The 26,062-nt window shown below is 42.2% G+C and overlaps 1 protein-coding gene across 1 annotated transcript in view; it reads left to right on the top strand.

Moving 5' to 3' along the window:
* BAZ2A (bromodomain adjacent to zinc finger domain 2A) overlaps positions 1–26,062 on the top strand; it is a 3,667,728-nt gene that overhangs the window by 3,557,763 nt on the left and 83,903 nt on the right. The window contains exon 29 of the mRNA XM_044083634.1: positions 8,988–9,131. Coding sequence (XP_043939569.1) covers positions 8,988–9,131 — 144 coding nt within the window. The remainder of the gene's footprint in view (positions 1–8,987; positions 9,132–26,062) is intronic.

The raw sequence follows: 26,062 nt of genomic DNA, 5'->3' as shown, positions 1-26,062 counted from the left end.
AATCTCTTACTTGGGAGAGAGATCTCATGTAGTTGGGATTCCAAATGAGCATTCAAAAGTCTTTTTTAATTCTGTCACACAGGATTGTGTTCCTGGGGTGTCTGCTAGATGCCTCAGTTCAAAGAGCTTTTCTTCCACAGAAAAAATAGATCTCTGTATAGCTTTGTTCTATTATTTTCTGGGGTTTTCTGGAGTTTTCCACTCAAACTTTTGTGTCTGCTAGGGAATAATTCAGGATTTTGATTCTCATGGCATCTGTGATTCTCATGATACTGCTGGCAAGACTCCACATGAGAAAGAGATCCAGGACTGGGATATGTGAAAAGAGAAATCACTTGGTGGAAACACCAAATATTCTTAAATCCAAGTCATCCACCCCCCACCATTCCAAACCAGCCAGTCACCACAGATTCTTCAGACTTTGCTTGCGGAGCAGCGGCTTCAGGAGGGATACAAGTGCAAGGTTTTGGAACACTAAGGACAGATTCCATCACATAAATGTAAAAGAGATGCTTGCTCTAGTCAAGGTATTCAACTCTCTAAATCACCTTTAGTCCCCTGGACATCTTCATTTGTTACATACAATACCACAGTCATGTGGTACATCAACAAGCAATGGGGGGATCCTGGTCTCCCCCCCCCCTTTGCAGAGTAGCCATGTTAGCTTGGAATATAACTTTGCAGCACAATCTCACTCTGCAGGCATCCAACATCCTGGCAGAGAAAAATTGTTTGGAGATAAGGTGAGGAGGACAAAGGCAAACCATCACAAATGGAAACTAGATCAGTTAGGTCAGGGGGTCTTCCAAGATTTGATCCATATGTAGGGAGATCCTTAAGTAGACCTGTTTGCCTCCTTTCTGAACAGTCAGCAGGCAAGTTTTGCTTCAGGACTCCATGCAAGAAGTCTTGGAAGATGGATGCCTTTTCCTTTTTCTTGGGACAGGAATGCTCCTGTATGCTTTTGCACCCTTTCCACTGATATCTGTGGTACTTCTGAAGATTCAAAAGGAATCCCCCAAGATCAATGTGGTGATTCCCTTATGGCCCAGGCAACATTGATTTTTGTCTCTTCTTTTTGGAAATGGCCAGGGACAAGCTTCCTCCAAGAATAGATCTACTCACACAAGAGCAGGGAAGTTTGATACACCCAGATCCCAATCTTCAGTTGACTGCTTGGATGATAGGGTCTTAAAAAGTTTACTGAGGATGTGCAGCAGGTACTAATGGAGGTAAGAAAGCCTGTGACTAGAAATTCATGCATTAGCAATTGGAAAATGTTTTCTAGTTGGTATCTACAATATAACCAGCACCTAATCAGGGCTGGTGTTTCTCTGGTTTTACAATATTTATGTGAGTTACTATCCTTCAGCCTTTCTTACTTCTCCATCTAAGTTCATTTATTAGCCATTTCTGCATGTCTTCCCATGGATCCTCATCCTTCAATGTAGTCCCACGTGAAAGTGTTTTTGAAAGAGGTTTTGCATAAGAGACTTCTAAGAAAACCGATTGTTCATCCTTGGGATCTTAGTTTTGTCTTAGAGAAGCTGACACTTGCTCTGTTTGAACCAGCTCATCAGGCTGGCTTGAGGTTCTTAACATGGAAAACTGTTTTACTGATTGCTCTGACCTCCGGTAAGAAGAGTATCTGAGCTGTAAGCTCTTATCATAAGCCAACCGTATCTTATTTTCCACAGAGACAGGGTTTGTTTAAGAACCAATCCTTCTTTTATGGCTAAAGTGGTATAGAGTCTCTTTTAAGCCAAACAGTCCATTTCCTATTTTCTTTTCTGAACCTAAAAATGAGTGGGAAAGGATAATCCATACCGTGGATGCCCACAGACAACTCAGTACTATCTTGACAGAACAAAATGTTTCAGCTCTTTGAATCAGTTCATTTCTTTTGAAGGTAAGAGGAGGGGACAACATGTATCCAAACAGACTATTTCCATATGGTTATCTCAGGCTATTTACTAGCTTTTATTATTCAAATCACATCAAAACTATTCCAAGCAGGGTCATGTTTCACCGTACTAGGGCATTTCCTTCATCAGTGGCTTTTTGGAAAGGGTTGGATTCTAGAAGTATTCTGGAAGCAGCAGTTAGGACCTCTGTGCCTACTTTTACAAAGCACTATAATCATGATTCCTTATGTTGGTGTAGATCAGGTTTTCCACTTCCTAAATGATGTATATAAACTACCCATATAGTCAATGCTGCTGCAGCAGTGATCAGTATGATGAACATAAGTACATTTGTGTAAGCTAACTTACCATAACAGTAGATGTTTGAATGATCACTGTTGCAGTAGCCGCTGCCTTCCTCCCTCCATCCATTCCCCTTTGTTTTAGATTATGCTATGGTGTGTGTGTGTGTGTGTGTCTGTCTGTCTGTCTGTCTCTGTGTGGGTGGGTGTGTACGCCCCTGCTTCTTTCAGCTGGCATGAAAGCTTTGAAGGACTTGGCGCTCAGACCTGTGTTTCTTTGGGCAGCTTAGCTCAAGATGCCTAGCTGTTTGAGTGCATGGAGGATACTTTGAAGCTTTGGAATCTGGCTGGCTGTTATGTCCTTGGACAGGATATAACCCATATAGTTAAGGTTACTGCAGCAGTGATAATTCAAACATCTATTGTTATATTAAGTCTACTTACACAACTGTACTTTTCATGCTGTTGAGCTGAATTGTGCAAAATGGTGCTACCTGTTTAATTTTATGCAAACAAGGGTCAGTTATGGTGGTGCTAATGCTAATATGGCTGTTTAGTAAGTCTATGAATTGCTACCATAAAACATGGAGGTAGCCAGATATGGTGCCAGTAGCTTGTATTTCATGGTGACTATGATCCTTGTGATCATTATACTCATGCATATGTAGTATGTGCACCCCTAGTCCATAGTGCATTGCTTGTATCTATTTCTTGTTCTGCACTGCAACACTACATTGTGAGTTCTGTACTCATACAAGGTTGCTAAGACCTGGAACTTCTTACCTGTATCCATCAGGTCAATACCCCCATTCCCATTTTTTCAAAACAACTCTGAAAAACTTCCTGTCAAAAAATCTGTCTCTGTTCTTGCTCAAAACCAGGATAAATGATATCCCTAAATGTGAATAAATACCTATTCATTCCTTATAACTCCTTACTCTCCATTCTTCATTTACTTCCTTCTATCACATTCTTTTCCCCAGCTTTCTCTCTAGCTTGTTTTTCCCTCACTTCATATTGCAGTTCCTGTTTTTATTAAACTAACTTATATTTAATTTCTCTACGAACTGTCTAAAATTTCTCTAAATATTAAATGATTGTCATATATCTTGTACTGATTCTTAACCAATGTCCTTATGTCTGATTTGTTATAATTATTTAAACTGCAGATGTTTTGCTCTATTTTTGAAGACTGTAAAATTATTGTTCTTAAAATGTTTTGTAATAATTTGAAGATTTTCTCCCTGGGCCTCCATTGAAAATGGGCTTCTACTCAGAAGGTCTTTTCCGTTAATCAGATGTCAGTAAATAAATATATGATCTACAGACATGCATTAGTGCTCACAGGGCTACTGTTTTGCTCCTTGACTGGACATGAGTATAGGGTACTTCATGTGCTGTGAAATGGAGAGCTCCAGCATGGTGAATAATGGAAAGGTAGAATTTCTTGTTCGTACTGCAGAGGAGCTTACAGGATCTGCAATGAAAGCATTATGATGAGCCCTTGAAGAAGGTGGGTGCACAAACTTCCAAGGATGGCGAGTGATGCCGTTGGCATCACCATTCTTATTAGTACTAACAGCATTGCTACAGTGACATGAGACAGTAACAGCCTGCCCTGGTTCGATAGTAGGAGGGAGCATTTATGGAGCAACAGATGCAGATGTACTGTAAACATTTTTTCAGCACTGTTGTGATTTGGTATAGTACTCATTTTAAATGCATGCTTAAGACTGCATTTGTCATTTCGCAAAGGAGCATGAATTGAACATTTGGATGTTACAGAAGGTGGGAGCAGTTTTGCCAACAGTGTGTGTTTTAAGTCTGTTCCTGTTCACTGTACAACTGCAGTCATTCTGATAGCGTGTGTGTATTTTTTTCTCATTGTGTCTTCCTTCTACATGTCTATTTATGGAGGAGGAAGTGAGGCCATGCTCACTCGGTATGCTCTGGCTGAAATCTATGGCACTTGGTCACCAATGTTACATCTCAACAAGGAGATGATAGTTCCCTTGCTGGAGTACGGATCCTCTCTATGGCCACTTCTCAAGGGAAAGGGTGAAGGCTTTCTTTCTGGTCTCCTAGCATCAGTGCTAAAGTCAGTAAGAATAATTAGTCAGCTTGCTGGAGCCATTAAAAATAGTTAAAAACTACAGAGACAAAGACTTTACTAGCATTAGTAATAGTGATTATTACTAAGGGCATGTACTATATTCTATTATCATAGCTGTAAACTGCATTGCAAAGTATTCTGAAACTGAAACATCTTAATAAAATGCATCCTAAAGCAGCTTTTCCAATAGTATCTCTGCATAAAATGTCTTTTCAGTATTCATCCATTCACAAGTTATCTGTTTAATCCATTTCAGGGTCATGGGAGCCAGAACCTGTCCCAATAGTCAGTGGATGAAAGGCAGAGAAACTAATTTTAAACAGGGTACCATCCCATTGCAAGACACCTACCTCTGAACCATTTAGAAGATCACCAGTTCAAATGCAGCACACCTGTTAGATATGGGAAAAGACAAGAGCACCTTATAAAAACCAACTTGAACACAAGGCCAATGTACAGGTTTCACAGAGGAGGCACAACCTGCAGGGAACCAGACTGGAGAGCAAAGCACTGTGAAGTTGCCACTGCAATACTGAGATGCCCCCAGGACCTCTTTTTTTCACATAAAATTATTTTATTGCCTACAAAGAATACTTCTCAAGAAAATGTGCAGTGATCCTCTTTTATGCTATTTTAACAAAACTGTGCAAAACTTTTACATACTAAACCAGGGAAGCAGTTAATTTGGCAGATAAATATGCAAATTTTTAAAATACTAAAATGGGAGAACATCTTTAAAAGCTAAATAATTCTCCATAGATTCATAGACTCATAGATTAGTACTAGGCTAACTGCCCTTGTGAGCCATTTTAAGCTTAGCCAGTTATCCCTTGTGAGACTCAAACCCTGCACCTTGTGTTTGTAAGGCAAACACCTTAACCATTAGGCCACCCACCCTCCGATATTAAAAAGATGGAGATCATATATACTTTTGAAACAAACTGCAGTGCTGTTCCAGTATTGTTTTATAGTGAAGAAGACACTATGAAACTCAAGACAGCTTGATTGACTGCCTTGACTAATTTTAAAGAAGTGTTTCAGCAATATTTTAAATGGTTTCTCTTTCACTACTCAAGTGAGGTGGCTAAAAGACCCCCTGATGTTAGTTATATCATACCTATGTTTTTTATTAATAACACAAAAAAATGAAATCCTCTCTTCAGTGAAAATATGAGATAGCAGCTGGTATTGTCGGGTCTGTATCACGAAGTCGAATGATAAAAGGAACGAACACTCTTAAATCGAACGCTAAAAGTTGAAAGCACTGAATGCCGAACACAATGAACAATGATTTTTTTCTGAGGGAAAAAAATTGTTGGGCCGTTTTCAGGACTTTGCCATTTCCTCCACTGTGGTACAGTCTCAGAGTTGGTATATTTAAGTGTGGGGGGGGTGAAGCCACTTCATTTTGTGTTTTTTTTTTTTTTTTGCAGAGCAGAGATTTTTTTTTCCCCTGGGAAAAAAAAATCACTGTTCCATGTGTTCGACATTTGCTACTGTCAGTTTTTAGTGTTCGATATAAGAGCGTTCACTCTTTTTATCATTCAATGTCGTGATATAGACCCGGTATTGTCAACTGCTTGTTTATTGACAGTTTGTGAAGGTGTCACAACTTGTCAAGATGACTGTGTATTGATGTGCGCTGTAGTTGACTTATGCACTCTGGGGGCATTGGTGGGGGTAAAGCCCTCCATGTAAAACATTTGTTGTGTGATGGTGCACTCAGAGCGTTTTACTTTTAGTTTCTATGCAGCCGTATTGGGATATTTTTATTCTAGAAACTTGCTGTTGCCCTTGCAGCTGTAGCAATTCCATGTAAGGTTTTGAGGACCACTGCAAATACAGGAATTGCGAACCACTGTTTATTAGAGAGACCCGGACATTTTTGTGTGTTTTCATGATGAGTGAAGGTTTGATTAGCTTGTAATGTCTATCACACAGTTCCTTATAAATGCACTGTGATTTAGTAAGTGAATTTTGTTTTGTGTTGGTGATGTGAATCTGTGTAACCATGTATATATGTATGTGTGTATATATATATATATATATATATATATATATATTTGTGGTTGTGTGTGTGTGTATATGTGTATATATATATATATATATATATATATATATAGGTCTACCCCATAACACCGACACGCCAAAACACCGACAACGAAATAACTGACACAAAAAAAAATGACAAAAAAAGAAAGTTCAAAAACACAAAATAAATACCTTTCCCGAAAAACACACACACAACACAAGCACACCAAAAACCTTACAAACCTACACTAAACCTTACATACACAACTATCTATGCACTAACCTTAACCCAAACCCTAACCCTAAGGTCCGTCACTATCGCACCCTAACTCACTTAATCCGCCCCTAACCCTCAAGTCCATTACTATCGCACACTTACCTTACCCGCACCCTAACCCTAACTCACTTAACCTGCCCCTAAACCTAAAGTCCGTCACTATCGCACACTTACCTGACCCGCACCCTACCCTAACGTCCATCACTATCACACACTTACCCACACCCTGACCCTAATGTCCATCCCTATCTTACACTTACACCTTAACTTGTCGGTGTTCTCAGCATCGGGATTCTCAACTGTTGGTCTTCTCCATTGTCGATCTTCTGGTGTCTGTGTTCTCGTCATCGGCGTTGTGCACTTTTGGCATTTTCAGGTAGAGACCCATTTATATATATATATATATATATATATATATATACACACACACACACACACACACACACACACACACGCACGGATATATAATGTGTATATGAAATAAAGCAAGGCTGCTAAGCTACTCGCAAAGTAAAAGCAGTGATGTCAGCAGCTCTTAAAGCTGTTTTTGGATGTTTGCACACCTTTACTGGTGTTCTGGAATACAGCAGCAGAATTTAGAGGAATTTGTGCTTTTGCCATGAGAACAACAGTTGCTGCTCTAGCCGAAGTGTGTGTAATAGCTGTCCCTTGGCATTTGTAGTCTATCTTCTTGAAGGATGGCATTAAAGCTTTTATAAAAAAACTGTAGCTGATTGTACTAGATGTCACACCAGCTTCAAAAGGTTATTTCAGTAGAAAAGTTTCTTTCATTGTTTTGTCTTTTTTTCTTCTCTTTCACGCCTTGCACTTTTGTATTAGCTAAAGCGTATTTTTTTAAATACTGTACTTCATGTGATTCTAGTATTCCTCCCCATTTAGTACATTACATTGTACACTCTACACTCTCATTTTTTGACTTTTATTTGTCTTGCCTGTGATTTTATGAATAAAATCTGTTTTTCTTTTAATTCAATAGAAAACAAATGCTCTTGAGTTTACTTACTTAGTTTGATACCAAAATTACTGTAACTCCTAATAATCTAGGAAATGTGACACTTGAAGAAGAGATGAGTCACATCCCTTGAAACTGTTCACAGTGCTCTGTATGTATGTAGAAGCTGCAAGTGCTGTTTGAATAATGTGGCTTTACTTGAATACCAGCTCCTCTGACTCAGAACACAAAAGATGGGAGTAAAAGTTAAATTGTCCAAGAGGGTGGTTATTGATCATAAGTTGAATTAAACAAGAACTTTTAATTTCTAATTCCTACATGCTTTGCTGTTGTCAGAGGGAAAGGACTTTTCATGGCTGCATATCACATATTTTGTGTAGTAGCCCCCAACCCCACACAGCCTCAGGTTGTTCTTCCTGGCTTCCATGAATGCCAGTCCCTGAATCCTCCATTGACTTCTTGCAGTGTACCACAAACTTGCCCCTTCATTTGGTAGGCACCTGAATCCCTGGGAAACATAGTTCTCAGCATCTTAGTGCAAGAAATCTGTACAAAGCCTAAAAAATGTAGGGAAAATGTGCAAAAATAGAGAGAATTTTTACATATTGCTCTTGTAGACTTAGCAGGTTGCTAGAGTAACATGATTTGCATTAGTATGCATTTCCTGAATGATATGAAGTCGGAAACACAAATGTATGTTATTAGTTACTGACTTCAGTTCTCAGTGACATGTCAGAAAACCACAACTTTTATGAGGAACAGACCAAAAATATGAGAGAAAAAGCAGGCGTTCTGCAAAAATCTGGACAGTTGAGAGGTATGCTCTAATGCTGTATTCATTGTTTAGGCTCGGTGAGTGGCGGATTCCATAGAGAGAAATTAATGCCAAACCTGGGAGCTGTAATTCTTATGGCAGGCTGGTAATTTTCTCTAGCTCTGGAGGTGATTAGTACATTGATGTCAAGAAGTTTTTGCCATCTCCTTCTGTTAGCTTGAGATGTCCAGTGGCCTCCACCAGAGGTGACACAGGCATTGGGTTTCCCCATTCCTTTCTCCTGGTATAGAAGACTTGACTCTCAACTCTTTCATCATATCCACCACCCCAGCCATTCCTACTAGCAACACAAGTCTGTTCCCAAACTTGAGTTGCCAGCAGTACATATGGACAGCTGAATATATTATTGTGTGTGTGTGGTTGCTCTTCCTTTATTCTCCTCTTTGTAATAAAAACTAACGAGTTGCCATTGAGTAAGGCATGATTGTGAATCCCTTGTCAAAATGTAATTTATTGTTGCACTGAATGCATAAAATAGTACAACTGAGCTTTTAGTTTTCATGGTTGATGTACATTTAATTTCATAATGTCCTTAAACCTTCCTTTCCAAAGGATTATTCTTATGGAAATGGAGTCCCATGCTGATGCTTGGCCTTTCTTGGAGCCTGTGAATCCCAAACTTGTTCATGGTTACCGAAAGCTCATCAAGTATCCTATGGACTTTGGCACAATGAGAGAAAAATTGCTTACTGGAGGGTAAGTTTTAAAAGATTAAAATAATGACTTCTTCATCTAGAGTAAACCATTTGAAAAGATTATTCTTGTAGCTTAATTGAGTAACCTTTGTTGCCTTGTAGCACATGTCTCTTCTAAAAGATGCACCAGAATGAAGCTTTACAGTTGTTAACTGAAGGTACCAGGCAGCAACAGACTTGCAGGATTTATAATCTGTCAAGCTTCTTTAGGAGAATTGTTCATGTAGGCTAGTTGGCACTGTAGGTTAGGATTATCTGTTCATGAGCAACCCTGATTATAGCTATTGTGACATTTAAAACTGATGAGTGTTCTTTACCCAAAGCTTGTATGTTGAATCAGGAACATGTCTGCTTTCTTTCTCAAGATTAGAATGCTTAATCAGTTCTCTGAAATTGATGCTATATATATATATATATATATATATATATATATATATATATATATATATATATATATATATATATATATATATATAATAGTTCCATCATTCAGCAAACAATGTATTGTATACTGGCATGACCATCATCCCAAGTACTAACTGTGCATTTTCCATCGTAGATGCTGCCTATTCTGTGTGTATATTTATGTATGTGTGTGTGTGTATATATATATATATATATATATATATATATATATATATATATATGTGTGTGTGTGTGTGTATATATATATATATATATATATATATATATATATATATATATATTTTTTTTTTTATGTATCTGTGCTCTGGGCACAGAAGTGCATGTATAGATTAAAGTTAACTTAAAATTTTATCCTCAAGGTAAACCATTTTACAAATTTTGTTTTGGGGCTAAGTTTGATTCATTCATCATTATACATGCCCAACCATTGAATCCTCCTGAGATGAATTAGTCAATTGGTGATTAGGCAGTCCCTTTTGTCTCTTTTATTTATTGTTTGCGGCTCCCATATTTTATCTGTAGTAATCTTAATTCAAGATAGCATGTTCTTTACTTTTTTTGGTCTAAAGAGTCAAGACCACATTAACATACATCTGTATGCTGAAATGTTCACTATGGATTAAATCCATTAGTATTACCTATTTTTTTGTACAGCGTTATGTCACATACGGGGTTCTTTGCTGTTTATTGAACCCTTTTCCAGCAAACAAGAGTTTTCAAACTAATTTAATAGATTAATTTGTTTCACTGGAAAGGGTTTAGTCAGTATAGAGAAATGATAGAACAGTAGGGTTAAGCAAGTTTCTACTTACCCCCAAGGTTGTATAATTTCAGTTATGTTTAGCAGTGCAGGGGGTGTGAGGGATGCAGGTGGGCTTATGACCTGTAGAAACACTGTATTTGCTCAGTTTCTGTTGCCATTTCTGCACCGCTCCATAACCCCAGATCTCGTTTGCCGCTCATGGAGCTAGGACGTAGTCTCGCTTGGCTGTGGCTAAATAGCTTTAAAACTTCTTTTTCTCACTGAAAATTGTCTTTTTTCTTCACAAAAGCTATTTTAATAGCTGTTTGCTTGTTGTTATCGTTTTTTTGTGGTGTGAGTATATTGTTTGTGGTATCCCTCTGTTCCTACGGGCTCGGCCCGTTTAAGTTAGAGGACCTAGTCCTCCCTCCATTGTGTAGTTTGTCCCTTGCTTTGGTGAGTGTCTCGTTGTCGTGTCAGAATCGTTTAACTTAGAGATTCTGTCAGCTGTTGTTAGCGGTAGTTTCCCGCCTTAACCATTGTGGCCTAAAGTCCTGTTTGCCACCGGAGAAGACTATCAAATTGGACTCTACCTCCTCAGCTCCCTTGTCCTCGGGGCCGCAGGAGGTAGCTGTGATTCTTGAATCTGCCTCGGCTCCTATCCTGTTAGAGCCCATTCAGAGCCGGTCTCCTAGTGTCAGACAAGGATCTCCAGACAGGAGATCACAGTCACCTTCTCTCTCCTCCAAATCCTCCAGACTCTCTGATTTGGATGTGGATAGGGTGGTCCAGAGGCTCCTGCAGTTGCCGGTTTTGGCAAAATTATTTTCGGCTCCGACCCAGTCGATGAGTGCACCCATGTTTCCTCCTCCGAGCACCTCCTTGTCTTCGGAGCCGGAGTGTTCTGCTCCGGGTGATGTTCTGCCGGCTCCGATACCTCTTAAGGCTTTATCGGTGCCCATGTCGGCTCCATCTTCTGTTTCGGAACCTGGGTTTCCTCTGTCAGGCCCGAGGGGGATACTTCGGGGCTTTTTTTGGTTCCGAGCCTCCCTCTCGGCGCTTCGGCTCGGGGAACTTCGGTTCCGAACTTGGCCTCGGAGGTTGGTTGATCCTCGGATTTGGGGGGACCCGCCTTCGAGGCCATGAGGAGCGCACTGACCAGATCCTCAGTGACATCACCCGGATCGGTCATTCCATCCCCTTCCACTCCGGCGAGAGCCTCTGATGTCCCCCTATTGGTTGACAGCGGAGCCCCAAGGTCTGGGGAAACCCCCATGAGCGATCCCCAATTTTCTGAGGGCCCCTCAGAGTCTGTGCCTGAGGAGCCCCCAAGAAAGAAATTGTGCAAGAGGAAGCACATAGACTCCCAGGATGAGTCCCTCACCTCTGATACTGACCTCAAGGAGTCAGAGGGGTCCCCCAAGTCATCCTCCGATGATGTCTCTTTCTCCGACATCCTGGAGATTCTGAGGCAGAGAGGCGGCTGGTCTTCCAAAACCCCCTCTGAGGAGGAGTCAGTATTCCTCAAGGCCTTTGGGGCTCAACCCTCCGCCTCCTGGGTATCTCCACCCTTCGATGAGCTGCTGGATTTGATTTGTCGAAGGGGGTGGGAGACTCCTTACTCGGTGAAACCTGTACCAAGACGCCCTAATAAATTTCTTTCAGCTCCCCCTGGGAAAGAGTTCCTTTCCAAAGGGGTTTCTGTGGATGCCATGGTGGTGGCGGCGGCCACTCAGCAGGAAGTAGCCAAGTCTTCTTCCTCTGCCCATCCTCCTAAAAAGGAGTCCAGGAGTATGGATCGGTACGGGAAGCTTACCCTCTCTTCTGCGACCTTCACACTTCGGTCTCTGAACTATCTATGTCATTTTACTCGGCTCCAGAGAGATCTCCTTAAAGAGTTAGGAGATACTGTAATGGGTAACGTACCTGAAGCATTAACACAGACGGTTAACTCCCAGTTGTCTACTCTTGGCTCGATTATCAACTCGTCCATGAGGCTCATATCTTATGCAGCCGAGGGGGCGAGCAGGGCAGCTAGCTCAGGTGTAGCCCTTAGGAGGCAAGCCTGGATGCACCTGTGTCATTTCACGGAGGCCTTCAAGTCTTCCTTCACTGACGCCCCCTTTGATGGGTACTCACTGTTTAGGACCAAAGTGAAAGACGCCCTCACCAGATGCGAGCAAGAGGGAAAGACCCTGTCTGCCGTAGGGGTCCGTTTTTCCCTCCCATCTAGGCCTTACCCCAAGGCTCAGAGGGGAGGAAAAATGTGGTTCAGAAAGTCACAGAAGTCTTTCCTTGCTGGTCAAGGCGAGTCCCCCCTCCAGAGGCAGAGGTGGGGGTGGCTATTCTGGGAGATGCCACCCTAGGGGCAGAAGAGGCCCTCGCAATTCGGGAGACCGTGATTCCTTTTGCGGGCCTTCCTATCATCATTCCTGATGTATTGCCCGACTGTGCTATTCCGGAGCCAGTCAGGGGCCACATTTCATTGTACCCAGAAGCCTGGGCAAGTATCACTCAGGATCGATGTGTGCTTCATATAGTTACCGGAGGTTATTCCATTCCCTTATTGTCAGACCCTCCTCCACCCAAGAGAATCCCAGACGTTCCACCCAGTCAAAGGGATCACGCAACACTAGAAATTTCAGAGTTGCTGGAAAATGGAGTCATCCAACCTGTCCCCTCAGACCAGATCGGATTAGGGACTTACTCAAGACTCTTTTTGGTGCCGAAAAAAACAGGGGACCTGAGACCCATCTTGGATCTGAGCTGACTGAATCGCTACGTTCTAAAGTCCAAGTTCCGAATGGTCACCCTTCAGTCTATTTTTCCTTTACTGGGAAGAGAAGTATGGATGTGATCCATCGATCTCAAGGATGCTTACTACCATATCAAAATGGACATGGCATCCAGGAGTCACTTACGGTTCCGGCTGGGAGCCAGTCATTTCCAGTTTCATGCCCTGCCCTTTGGCCTCACCACAGCCCCCAGGGTGTTCACCAAGTGTTTGGCAGTGGTGACAGCTCACCTAAGATGTCAAGGATTCCAAGTGTTTCCATACCTGGATGACTGGCTCCTCACCGCCTCCACCAGGCATCTTCTCATTCAGGCCAGGGAAAAGACCATTGCCCTTTGTCATCAACTAGGAATTACCTTGAACTGGGGAAAGTCTGCCTTGCTGCCCTCACAGCATGTCACATTTATAGGCGCAGAGCTAGACACCGTACATATGCGGGCGTTCCTGCCTCAAGAAAGGATAGAGGTGTTGCAGGGTCAGATTCGCGCGTTGCTACCCCTCAAGAAGGGTCAGGCCAGATGGGTCCTACAGCTCCTGGGATCCATGGCAGCCACCATTATATTAGTGCCCCTAGCCAGATTGCACATTTGGCTTCTGCAGTGGCTCCTCTCTGCCCAATGGTCCTTTCAGAAACTTCCCCTGTCCCATCTGATCCTACTCACCGATCGGTGCAAACAGGACCTCTGTTGGTGGCTGCATTCCACCAACTTGAACAAAGGGAATCCGTTTATTCCTATGGCTCCAGTTGCACGGTGACCACGGACGCCTCCCAGATAAGGTGAGGGGGGGGGGCATTATCTTGGCAGGACGGTCCAAGGCACCTGGCAGGATCACGAGGTACATCTGCACATCAATGTTCTAGAGATGAGAGCGGTGTTACTGATGTTGCAAGCACTGCAGAGCTCTCTTCCCCTAGGAACGATTGCAATTCACTCGGACAACATGTCTTTGGTGTGGTACCTGAACAAGCAAGGGGGAACCAGGTCTTACCCCCTATGCAGAGAGGCCATGTGAATGTGGCAGTGGGCAGTGTCTTCACGACGGTTCCTAGTGGCAACGCACATTCCGGGGAAGGCCAATGTGATAGCAGACAGGCTGAGCAGATCTATTCTGATGCCTTACGAGTGGTCCCTGAACCGCCGAGTTGCGGAACAGATTTTCAACAGGTGGGGTCAGCCTTGCTGCGACCTTTTCGCCAATCCCCACAATACCAAGTGCAGCAACTACTTCACTCTGATCCCCCCACAAGGGGAGTCACCCAGGGACGCTCTAGTCCACGATTGGCCTCCCGGTCTGCTCTATGCTTTCCCTCCGTTTCCTCTGCTACCAAGAGTGATCCAGAAAGCCATTTCCTCTGGAAGCAAGATGATTCTTATTGCCCCACACTGGCCTCGCCAAGTCTGGTTCTCCTTTCTTCATCAGTATGCAGTGGGCAGTCCTTGGACTCTGGACCCAGCACCAGACCTACTGACACACATGTCGGGACAGTCCCATCCCTCCCTGCGGACCCACAGGTTGACAGCCTGGCTACTCCACTTCCATCTTTAGTCAGACTTAATCGTTTTTCACCTGAGGTAGTACACATTTTATCTTCTTCTCATAAATCTTCTACCAGGAAGATTTACTCCAGCAAGTGGAAAAGATTTTCAATCTGGTTCTCAGGCCAAGGGACTGGATCCTTTCACAGCCCCCATCCCTGCTGTCTTAGATTTTTTACACACTTTTTCAGCAGGGTTCTGCTCCTGCTACCATTAAGGTTCAGCTGGCCGCTATTTCTAATTTTCATACCTCTACGAACCTTCTCTCATGGCTCATAAGCTATGTAAGGCCTTTTTGAGGGGCACCTTGTTGCTTCGGCCTCCTGTGTCAGAACCCATCATGCCATGGGATTTAAATTTTGTGTTACAGACCCTGACGTCATCACCTTTCGAACCAGCTGCCACCCATTAAGATTTCTGTCTTGGAAGACTGCATTCTTAATAGCTATCACATCAGCCAGACGGGTGTCGGAGATTCAAGCGTTGTCCATCAAATCTCCATATTTAGTATTTCATAAGGACAGGGTTTCCTTGAGACCTAATCCGTCCTTCCTTCCGAAGGTAACCTCTGCCGTTAACCTCAATCAGTCCATTGAGCTGCCAGTTTTCTTTCCTCACTTTTCCAACAAGGTGGAGTTTAAGTTTCATCAATTGGACGTACACAGGCAGCTTCATTTTTACTTACACAGGACAAAACAACTTTGTAAGTCTGACCAACTCTTTGTGTCCTTCTCAGAAAATAGAACAGGTTTCCGTGTTTCTAAAATTACAATTTCCAGATGGATTTCTGACTGCATCTCCTACGTCTACTCATCAGCAGGCGGAGAGTTACCATTCCCCGTCAAGGCTCACTCCACCAGGGCTGTTTCTGCGTCAGTAGCTTATCACTCCAGACTATCCTTGGATGAAATTTGTGCTGCGGCCACGTGGGCTTCTCACCACACCTTCATTACTCATTACAAATTAGATGTGGCTTCTAGGGGCCGGGCTTCCTTTGGTTCCACTGTTCTCAGGAGCATCTTCCATTGAGCCTCCCAGGATAGAGGTGCTGGGGACGCTGTCCCGTGAGTAAGAATGTAGGCGAGATTGGACCACATAACATCTACAAGTTATGTACTCACCATAATGCTTGATGTATGTGGTCCATCTCACCTCACATTCTTACGTTCCCTCCCACCTTCCCCCCTCCTAGAGGATTTGGAGGCAACATTTGTTTTCAGTACCCTTCGGTATTGGTTATTTTTTCTTTGCTGCCCTGGTTAGTGTTCTACTCTTCTGAACTGTGGTTGTGCATGAGGTGTGACTATGAGCTGCTGCAAACTAGATCTGAGGTTATGGAGCGGTGCAACATGGGATACCAAGTTAGCCCAGCCAATTGGAGACTTTGTGCTAGAAAAATATAAGTTTGCCGAGTCGGAGCCGATGTTCGGCTCCGAACCCGCGAGTAAGAATGTGAGGCGAGATGGACCACATACATCAAGCGTTATGGTGAGTACATAACTTGTAGGTGTAGCAGTTTCAGTGGTCAGTGCTACTTTTCTCTCTATTTCCTGGACTACCATATCTGTTTTTATCTCATCTGTTTTTGAACTGTCGATAATGGGTGATAACATGTGATATAAATTTCATCATTCTCTACAGTGCTTTGTGGTTCATGTTTCCAGTGCTTCTCTGGTACTTCAATAATGTAGTGTTTGCACAATCCCCAATGCACCAGTCTTGCCACTTTACTGTGCCTTTCAGTTTACAGGCCTTCTTGCCATGAGTGTATCCCATTGAGCAACAAGATGTGCAACTGTTTCCAGTTCCTTTTTACAGAACCTGCAGTTGTCTTTTTCTCCATTATGTTCAATGGACTTTGTACTCCAGCGTGTATGTAGTACATACTTCTTATCCGATCATTATCCTTATATTCTTTTGTACTTTTGGCACATTCAGTTGTCTGATTTTTTGTCTACTCCTGGTGTGATTTCCTTTCCCACTTGGCACTGATATGCTTCTGCTAAACTAAGCAGGGAAGTCATCTTAGACATCATCTTATGTTTTAAAACGTTCACTATATTTGGATCTGATGAGTTCACCAGATATGTATACAGTCCTATGACTGCAGATCTGTACATGTAATCAGTTTCGAGGAGGCCCATACCTGCTTCATAATGAGGAATATATAATATTGCTGTGCACTGATTTTATTTAGTCAATAATCATGAAGCATTTTTCTTGTTTTCCTGTCCAACTGGTCCAATACATTTTGGAGCTAGTCAGTCACCCCAAAACTGTAAGTTAGAACAGGAAGAGCAAGTTGGTTTATGGTTTGGACTTTATTCATGCTGTAACAGGGGGCTGACACCTGTTATACTTTATGCCCTGGACTGTGTTTCTATACACTTATATTCTTCCAAACATGATATTAATTTAAGTATAAGCTTATTCATTCCCAGATACTTGTCTTGTCCAGTTAAAGATTATAAGGGAGCCAGAGTTTCTCCTGGTAGTCAGTGGCTACAAGACAAAAAATCTAAGCCCGGATAGGATGCCAACCTTTCGCAAGCTGTATTAGTATGCACACACACACACACACACACACACACACACACACACACACACACACACACACACACACACCCTTGGACAGATTGGGGGAGCACCATGATCTGAGATGAAACAGGTAGGACATGCAGAATCCACACAGAAGACAACATTGCTGAGAACCAAATGTGGAAATAAACACTGTCAGGCAACAGAGCTAGCTGCTGCACCTCCCCAGACTTTAAAGAATGTGCATTAAATGAAAATCTTCTCAGATTTTATAGCATTGACTGTAACTTAAATGCCCTGACTGCCTGCTTCATTTTTGTCAAAGCAAGACAGTGTGTTTTGCTTGATTAATTCAGTTAGTACTCTGAGTTAATTGGTGGTGGTGCTGTGGTAGCGTTGTCGCCTCACAGTAAGACGTTGTCCTGTTCGATTCTCAGCTAGAGCATCTTCTGCGTGGAGACATGCGTGAATGGGCGTACCTTCATTGAAGGTTGTGCGTCAGGGCCAGCAACTCGGCACGTAAAAATCTACTGCCAATCATTAGCGGACCAGAGTTCCGCTGTGGCGACCCCTAACCGGGAAAAGCCGAAAGACACAACAACTCTGAGTTAATTCTTTATCAGAATGCATTATAGGGAAGGCTTTCTTTTGCATCTCTACATTCCTTTTTCAAGAAGTGCTTAGCCTTTATGGCTTACCTGTCTGAGTAGGCTGCTGTCATTAAAAAGGTTTTGAATTTTTATAAGTGATTTGTTTGCCCACTCTGTTTCCTTTAATACCAGTGATCATATCAGTATGATTGCAGAAATTCAAGTTCGAAGTCTAGATATTTCTGGATCAAGTGTTGTCTGTTCTGTCTGCCTCAGGCTTAGGGTTGCCAGGTTTCTTTGTGGCTAAAAACCGGACTAAGGTCACGCCCCTTGCATCACCCATAATACCACTCATTCCTACCCCCTCTCCCCATCCACGCCCCACCCATTTTGTGACATCACTGTGACTTCAGCTGATGGGAACACCCTCTTTTTCTATTCCGGATGCCTGATTTCAGCCACTTTACTATGCTTTTCTGTAAAAAAGCATAGTAAATCAGCCAATTGTAACAAACACTGATAGTCTGTTTCCTTTTGTGAAACAGAAAAATGGAGTTTGTACAGTGTTTTCCTGACTGCCAGAGCAGAGAATTGATTTGATTTGATTTGTGGATAGTCCAGAAAAAAACAGGTGGCATCGCGCATTGGCAATGGCAACAGGGTGATTTCCAATTTCACACCTATTGGTCAAAGACTCAAAGTTATGCTTAAATATGGCTAGCCAAGGGATGGACTCTGCTTCATATGGATGGGAAGCTTGTTCCAGTGCATGAGGACTCTCTCTGAGACACAATTGTGTCTTATCAACATCACATGGCCTCTTTATGTCACAAGCAAAATTTAAATCCTTGGATCTAATGGGTCTGATACTGTTCATTTTGTGGATGTCCAAAAGGTCCATCAATCAGTGCTGGATCCAAGGATGCCTTGTATGCCAGACATTCTCTCTCAGTAACCTGTAGGAGACCCGCTATAGTGATAGGGCTTTAAGGTGATCTGTATAAGACAATGTGTTTAGACACTGGATTCTTCTAGTAAGGAAGCTTTAAATATGTTCCAGCTGTTGTATGTGTCTGGTCAAGTATATGCCAAAGAGATAGGTGCAGCTCACACATCCAGTTATTCTGTCAACTTCTCAGGTTAACATCGCTAATATTTTAAAAAGTGTTCCTTGCACATGAGCAATGTCCTATAAAAAAATTATTATTATTATTTCCCTCTCTCTGTCACACACAGTTAATACTCAATACCATACAAAAGGTATACTGACCCTGGCCTGGGCCCTGACTCTCAAACCCTCATCATCTCCCTGGTCCTGCTAAGTGTGCCACAGTTACAATCTTACAGATCCTTCACATCACACAGAGGCAGGCATATGCTAACGATATATATATATATTTATATCAGACTCATTTATGTCATCCTCTACTGTACTGACACAGCACAGACTTTCCTTTCCTCAGAGAGTAGCAGGACATTGATCTAATAATGATCTTATGCACAAAAGGCTGCTATGATGATTATGAATTCCAAAAAAGAGAGAGTAACACACTGCTATCTGCGAAGTCCGCACCTTACCTAGGGTTGCTATCTAATTATTTCTGCCATAGTCTGAAAGTTTTTACACTGTACATGGTGATGGTGACACCCCCCCTAGTCTTGCCTTGCTGCTTAATGCTTAGGCCTAACTAGCTTAAACTTTGGGCGCGATTATTTCCATTCTACACTGGTGAGTGGTGGAATAAGCACGCACGCATGATGATTTAAGCCGTACTTAAAGAGGAAAACACTGGTGGCACTAATTGCACTGATAGGCTGCTGCAGCTGTAAGTGACAAGTGCCAATGTCAAACATTCGTATGTGTCATACTGTAAAGTAAGTCTTAGTCACAAAAAATGTGGTTCTTTGCCCACCCCAAAGCTCTCTGGCGTGGTTACACACAAATCAGGGTTGTTTTAAGTGTCAGATCATGATGTTACAAGTCGGAGACTCCGGAGTAGTACATCTATAAGAAACAGTAGTATCTCTGCTTTCAACAGCGGAAACCTTGACCTAGGCTTTAGAAAAATGGTACCAATACCAATGTTTTTACTGTGTGTGTAATAAGTGTGTGAAGCTCAGATGAGCGGTGGTTATTACTTTACTTAGCTTAGCAGAATAAGTGTTTCACATAAGAATTTCTAGAATCCGTTTTTGTTTCTTGGGGAAAAAAAAAACAGCATACACCTATATAATATTTGTTCCTGAGGTTTCTTACATACTTATTTGGAGCCATCGGCTTTCAGTTTTTTAATTGGGTAGAAAAAATACTTTTGTTTCTCATATTATATCACTGGCTGCTGCCTCAGCCTGCTGTCTCCTACGTGTTAATGTGAGTGCGGTATGCATTTCTTTTTTATACCGCTTGTGTTGATTACCTATCAGCTAGCTTCCTAAATTAATAGTACCAGTATTGACGAAAAGTGTCTCTAATATGGTGCATTTTCTCCAGTTATTTTCTGTGTCCCTAATTATGGAGATAAAAGGTCGAGAGCTGTGCACCTGGGTAAAATGACTAGAGTTGCAGTGCAGCATAAACAATCACCGATTATACTATTCTGTCAGTATAGCACAGTCCAATATTGATGTACATTCTGTTCACTAAAAATGTCTTTTCCAACAGTATGTAGTAGCTACCAGGAATACTGAAGTTTTGTTATAAAAAAGCATTTCATTGTGTAAGTGTAGCTAGTAACGTATCTTACCGCCCGTTCGAGCTGGATACATTTACTTTCTCCTCTGGGTAATTGTTCCCTAGTATAATGCACTTACTGACTTTGAAATGGGAAAACAATGCAGCATGTTGAGTTACTACTTACATGAGAAATGCATCTTTCAAAAATACGGTATTAGTTACACAAATACTGCATTCAATGAAACCTCAGTATAGTGGCACAAAAAAAAAAACCCGGACTTCACGAGTCCGGTTTTGATGAAATTTGTTAACCGGACAATTTGTCTGAAAACAGGACAGTCCGGTCAAAAAACGGACAGCTGGCAACCCTACTCAGGATCCCTGGATCCAACTGGATCAGAAGCCTTCAGCTTAGACTCTTCAGCTGTGAAGCTATGCCTCCTACTCCATAATGCATTGCTGTCCCTGAATCTCTTCAGATCTTGTTTTCCACTTCAGCTATCAGACACAATCTCCAAAGCCATGTGAGATAAGTGAATTTTTTTTACAGAAGTTTTCTGATATTAGTGCCTCCTCTTCTGTTTAGATTTTCTACTTTGTACCTTGATATGTTTAGTGCTTAGGTTTTAAAGCTTAGTAGAGTATAGTAGATTACTTGCCTCAGTGTATGCTTGGGCCTTTTTACCACCATTTTTCTGAGTGGTTCTTTCTAGTGAAACAAAATATAACTATACATGTGTGTATATATATACATGATATATATATATATATATATATATATATATATATATATATATATATATATATATATACACACACAAACACACACACACTCACACATATATAATTTTTCCATTTCCTTTTAGTACGAGCTTAGCATTTTTCTGCTGTTGCTTCTGTCCTTGCTTCCTTTGTTGGTGTTTCTGCTTTTATACTGTTATTGTTTGACAATTACCTTGAGTTTTGGGTTTCTAAAAATGTGTAGAGTATGGGAACAAATTGCAATCCTCCAAGACTCACACAATAAGTGTGTCTATTGTCTGGGTGTGTTCTGCCTAAAGAGCGAGTGCCAGGCATGTACTGCCTTTGGGGGCCAGAGGCCTTCCTGACCAGATGGCTTAATGGGACCTCAAAGGGATGTTTCTGCTGGATTCTTCCTCTGCTCAAGATACATTGTCCTCTTGTCCTGCCAAAAATTCTGAGGAGAAGAAGAGAGAGAAGGAAGAAGAGGAAAAAAGAAAGATAGCAAAAGTTTAAGTCTGAAAAAAAAAGGATAAGGCCAGACTTAAGAAAGAGAGAACTCAAAACACTCTTCTACCTATTTCAAAGGACAGCCAGATCACAAGATCTTAAGCACCTGCAGCTCCAAACTAAGATTTTCCATCACTAACCCCTCAGTGCTGATCTCCTACTGCTACATCTATGGGCTCAGAGTCATCAGGCTCTCCCACTTCGAGCATCTCACGGCCATTCTTGACTGTGGCTCCATCTTCAGAAAGTCTGCACTCTCCCTTCATCAGGATAGCTCCAGGTCTGAGGTTTCCCTGGAACAATTAGAGGCTTCTCCCTTTTCAGATCTGGGAGTTTTGTTTACCTCTGCCTTGACCATCCAAGCTGTCTTGGATTGTGTTTTCTAGGTCTGCTAAGTCTGCCAAGGCATGTAAGAGATTCTGACTTGAAGCAAATTATGTATACCTTCTTGAAGGCCCTTATGGACCTTGGGATCATTCTGTCACCATCAGTTCTGAGGGTGTAGGGTGTCCCCTGTCTGACTCCCACCTTTGTTGTGCCTTCCTCAACCCATCCTTTGGTTCTGTTGCTTATATTTTTGTCCCTGCCATACCCTTCCCCTTTGTCAGTGCTGATATCTTGGCTAGTTCAGCTTCCAGCTTCTTCCTTGATGTTTTCAACTCTAGTTTTAGTGCAGCTCATCCACATCCTGGATGGTATCCCCTCTGAATGCCCTCATTGATTTGGTGTCCCAGAGGGCTTGGAGAGAACTCGATGGGGTGGAATCCATCACCCAGAACTCAGACAAGGTATTGCCAACCCTAGGATAGCTTGTTTTGGAGCAATGGTCCCACAGTGGATGCTGTTGTGGTCACTGCAACCACCAAAAAGCGAATCCTTGAGAGCCCACCCTGCAGTGGAAATCCAAAATCTGCTCTCAAACCCAGTCATCCCAAAGAACAGACAGGATTAGAGGTCTACTTAAGATCCTTTTTAGTACCAAAGAAAAAAAAGGACCTCAGACCTATTCTGGACCTCAGCAAACTGAGTCATTATGTTGAACAGATCAAATTCCACTTGATGACAGTGCAGTCCATTTTCCCACTTCTGTGTAAGGATGGCTGGATGTGTTCAGTGGATCTTAAGGATGCTTACTATCACAGAAAGTTATCGAGGTATTCCAGGAGGTTCCTGCTCTTCTGACTGGGTCTAGTCATTATTAGTTTCAAGTGCTGCTCTTTGGCCCAACTACAGCCCTACTGAGTGTTCACCAAGTGTTTGGCAGTGGTAGCAGCTTGGCTCAGGCTGCAGGGATTCAGGGTCTTTCCTTACTTGGATGACTAGTTCCTTACAGTGAACTCAAGGGCATCTCTAATTCAGGGCAGGAACTATCTGCTCCAATTGTGCCTATCCTTGGGCACCGCAGTGAGCTATGACACTTTCAACCTAGAACCAGTGTAAGTTTTGGAATTCATCTGAACACCATCAACCAACTGCCAAGTTACCCCACCCCACCACCAAATTTCTGTCTTTATGGATTCAGGCCATTCAGATTCTACTTCATCATAGGCCACCAGCTTTCTTAGTTTTATAGCTTCTCAGCCTTATTGCTGTGGCTGTCTTGTGCCATTGGCCAGGTTTTTCATGAGGATTCTTCAGTTGACCGTGTCAAGTCCACTGGTCAGTTTTGTCTCACTCTGTGAACTTTTTTCCATTTGATTTACCAACATATGCTGTCAACACTTTTCTCGGTGGCTGAAGTCACAGCAGGTTTCAGTGGTTTGTCCTTTTGTTTTTTCTCAGCCCAAGGCCACGTTTCTCTCCTGAAGAGAGAGAGAGAGAGTGTGTGTGTGTGTGTGTCTGTCTGTCTGTCTGTCTGTCTCTCTGTCTTGTCTGTCTGTGTGTCTGTGTGTGTTTTTTGAGGAGAAAAAATCCTAAGGTATGTGGTCCCTGTCAGAGGCCTGTCTTCACATCAGTGTCTTACAGACAAGAGCAGGCCTCTTAGCATTACAGGCCTTCCATAATTTCCTCCCCAAGGATGTGATAGCCATTTAGATTGACAACATGGCAGTAGTTTGGTACATAAGCAAGCAAGGGGGATCCCAGTCATAACCCCTATGTTGAGTGGCCATGAAGGTATGGCAGTGGGTGATGTTCTTGCAGTGCTAACAGCAATGCACATCTTGGGAAAATCCAACATTCTGGCAGACACCTTGAGCAGGAGCACTCTCGTGTCCTAAAAGTGATCCATCAACCTGTCAATAGAGGCTTAAGTGTTCAGCAGTTGGGAGTGGTGCAGCCCTACTGTGATCTGTTTGCATCGTCCTCCAACACAAAGTGCAACAATTTCTTCACCTTGATCTTTCCCAAGTGTCAGTCACAGAGAGATACTCTGCTCCATACCTGGCCCCCAGGTCTTCTGTCACTTATGTCCCCCCAGCCCTGATAATAATGTTCCTACAGAAAGCAACCCATTTCAGAATGACCATGATCCTCATAGCCTAGTTTTGGCCAAGCCTTATCTGTTGTACTTGCCTTGGGTCGTGGATCCATTTCCAAACTTAACATCCCATCCTTTGGACCAAACTCAACTGAATCTCAAATCCCTCAGGTTGACTACATAGTTCCTCCAATTCTTATGATGCCCAGAGATCACATGCTTTCTAATAGAGTTGTTTATATTCTTTTTTCTTCCCCAAAACCTTTTTTCCCAGAAAGATTTATGCTAGCAAGAGGAAGAGATTTTCCATTTGGGCTACTGCTAAGGGTCTGGAACCTTTTTCTCCCCCTTAGATATAGATGCTGTTCTAGATTTTTCAGCACATTATTTCCATTCTGGTCTCACTTATTCCACTGTTAAGGTCAGTTAGTGTAGTGACCATCTCAAATTTTCATGTGGGTATAGATAATATACCAATTGACTCTCTCAAGTTATCTAAAGCCTTTCTTAAAAGTACCTTTCTACTCAGACCTCCAATTAGGCACCCAGTTCCACCTGTATTGCTGCAAGCATTGGCTAATCCTCCTTTTGAGCCAGCTTTAACTATAGATTTGAAGTTACTATCTTGTAAAACTCTGTTTTTACTTACAGTAATCAGCACTAGGAGCGTTTCAGAACTCCAGGCCTTATTTTGCATCCCTTCTTAACTTATTTTTCATAAGGACAAAAATACTCTGCAGACTAACCCTTCTTTCTTATCTTGGTTTTCTTCCTAAACTTCAGAAACAAGGGAGACTGCATTCTCTGTTGTTTGGATATTCATTGTCAGCTGAGATTTTACTTGGATAGAACTAAACCAAACTCAAACCAAATCTGGTTTCTTTTCTAACACTAGATTGGGTAAGCATGTTTCTAAGGTAACTTTGTCCAGATGGCTTTCCAATTATATTTCCTAAGTTTACTCTGCAAATGGTATTACTTACCTGGTAAACCTAAAGTCCACTCAACTAGAGTTGTTGCTAATTGTACTGCCTTTTTTGCTTCGGTCTCCAGTGATATTTGTGCAGTGGCTACTTGGTCTAACACTCATGCCTTTGTAACCCATTACAAGTTGGATATTCAGTCCAGATCCAGGTCAATCTTTGGCTTCACTATTTTGTTGAACGCCTTCTCCTAAGGCCACCCTTTTCTGCTTGCTTTGGACTCTGCCCAACAGGTTGAGGCAGACAGAAGAGATAGCATCGGATACAAAAGTTATGTACTTACCATAACACTGGATTTGTGTTGTCTTCTTTCATCCATCTCAACTATCCCTCCCCCTTCCAGATTGTCACCTTGTTTGAATGAGTCCTTGTGGACTGTGCAGACTGGCCTGTAGCCTGTCTTTGGGACCCTTTCCTTGGTCAGTCTGTTCTTTGATGGTTGGGGTACTTCCCAGTAATTTCTAGAGTATAATAGGGCAAACTTGAACTGAGGACATTCAGAGAGGGCAGTGCATTATGAGAGAGAAAGCGGAGCTTCAGAGTTGAAAAGTATAAACTACTAGCTTTGGATCCAATTGGATCCAGTAACCCACAGGTTGAGATGGAGAACAATCCTGGTCTAGTGTTATGGTGAGTACAAAACTTTCGTTTATCAGTCACTCTTGCCTAATATACACCAAAGTAATGTATGAAGCCATTACGTCAGTTGAATAGTTAATTACTGTAATGAATTAGTGGCTGGGTAAAGAAAGTCTTTATACATTTCACTGTACTACTTTCAAGAATAAGTAAAACCCCAAAGCATGTTTTATAATTCTGAATCATAGATGGTGCATACACATGTAAAACTTATGTCTCTGGAGCATGTTTTTATATGCTGCTCCCATAGAGAGAAGCTTGCAGTGTGGGCATGCTGATGTTGCATATGCCCTTCCACTCACTTAAGTTTTCTAGTTACTTGACTGAATTGCTAATTT

The sequence above is a fragment of the Protopterus annectens genome, chromosome 9.part0, assembly GCF_019279795.1.
Source record: "Protopterus annectens isolate FY-2018-M chromosome 9.part0, PAN1.0, whole genome shotgun sequence".
NCBI classification, from domain to species: Eukaryota; Metazoa; Chordata; order Ceratodontiformes; family Protopteridae; genus Protopterus; species Protopterus annectens.
This window is presented reverse-complemented; position numbering and strand designations above follow the sequence as displayed.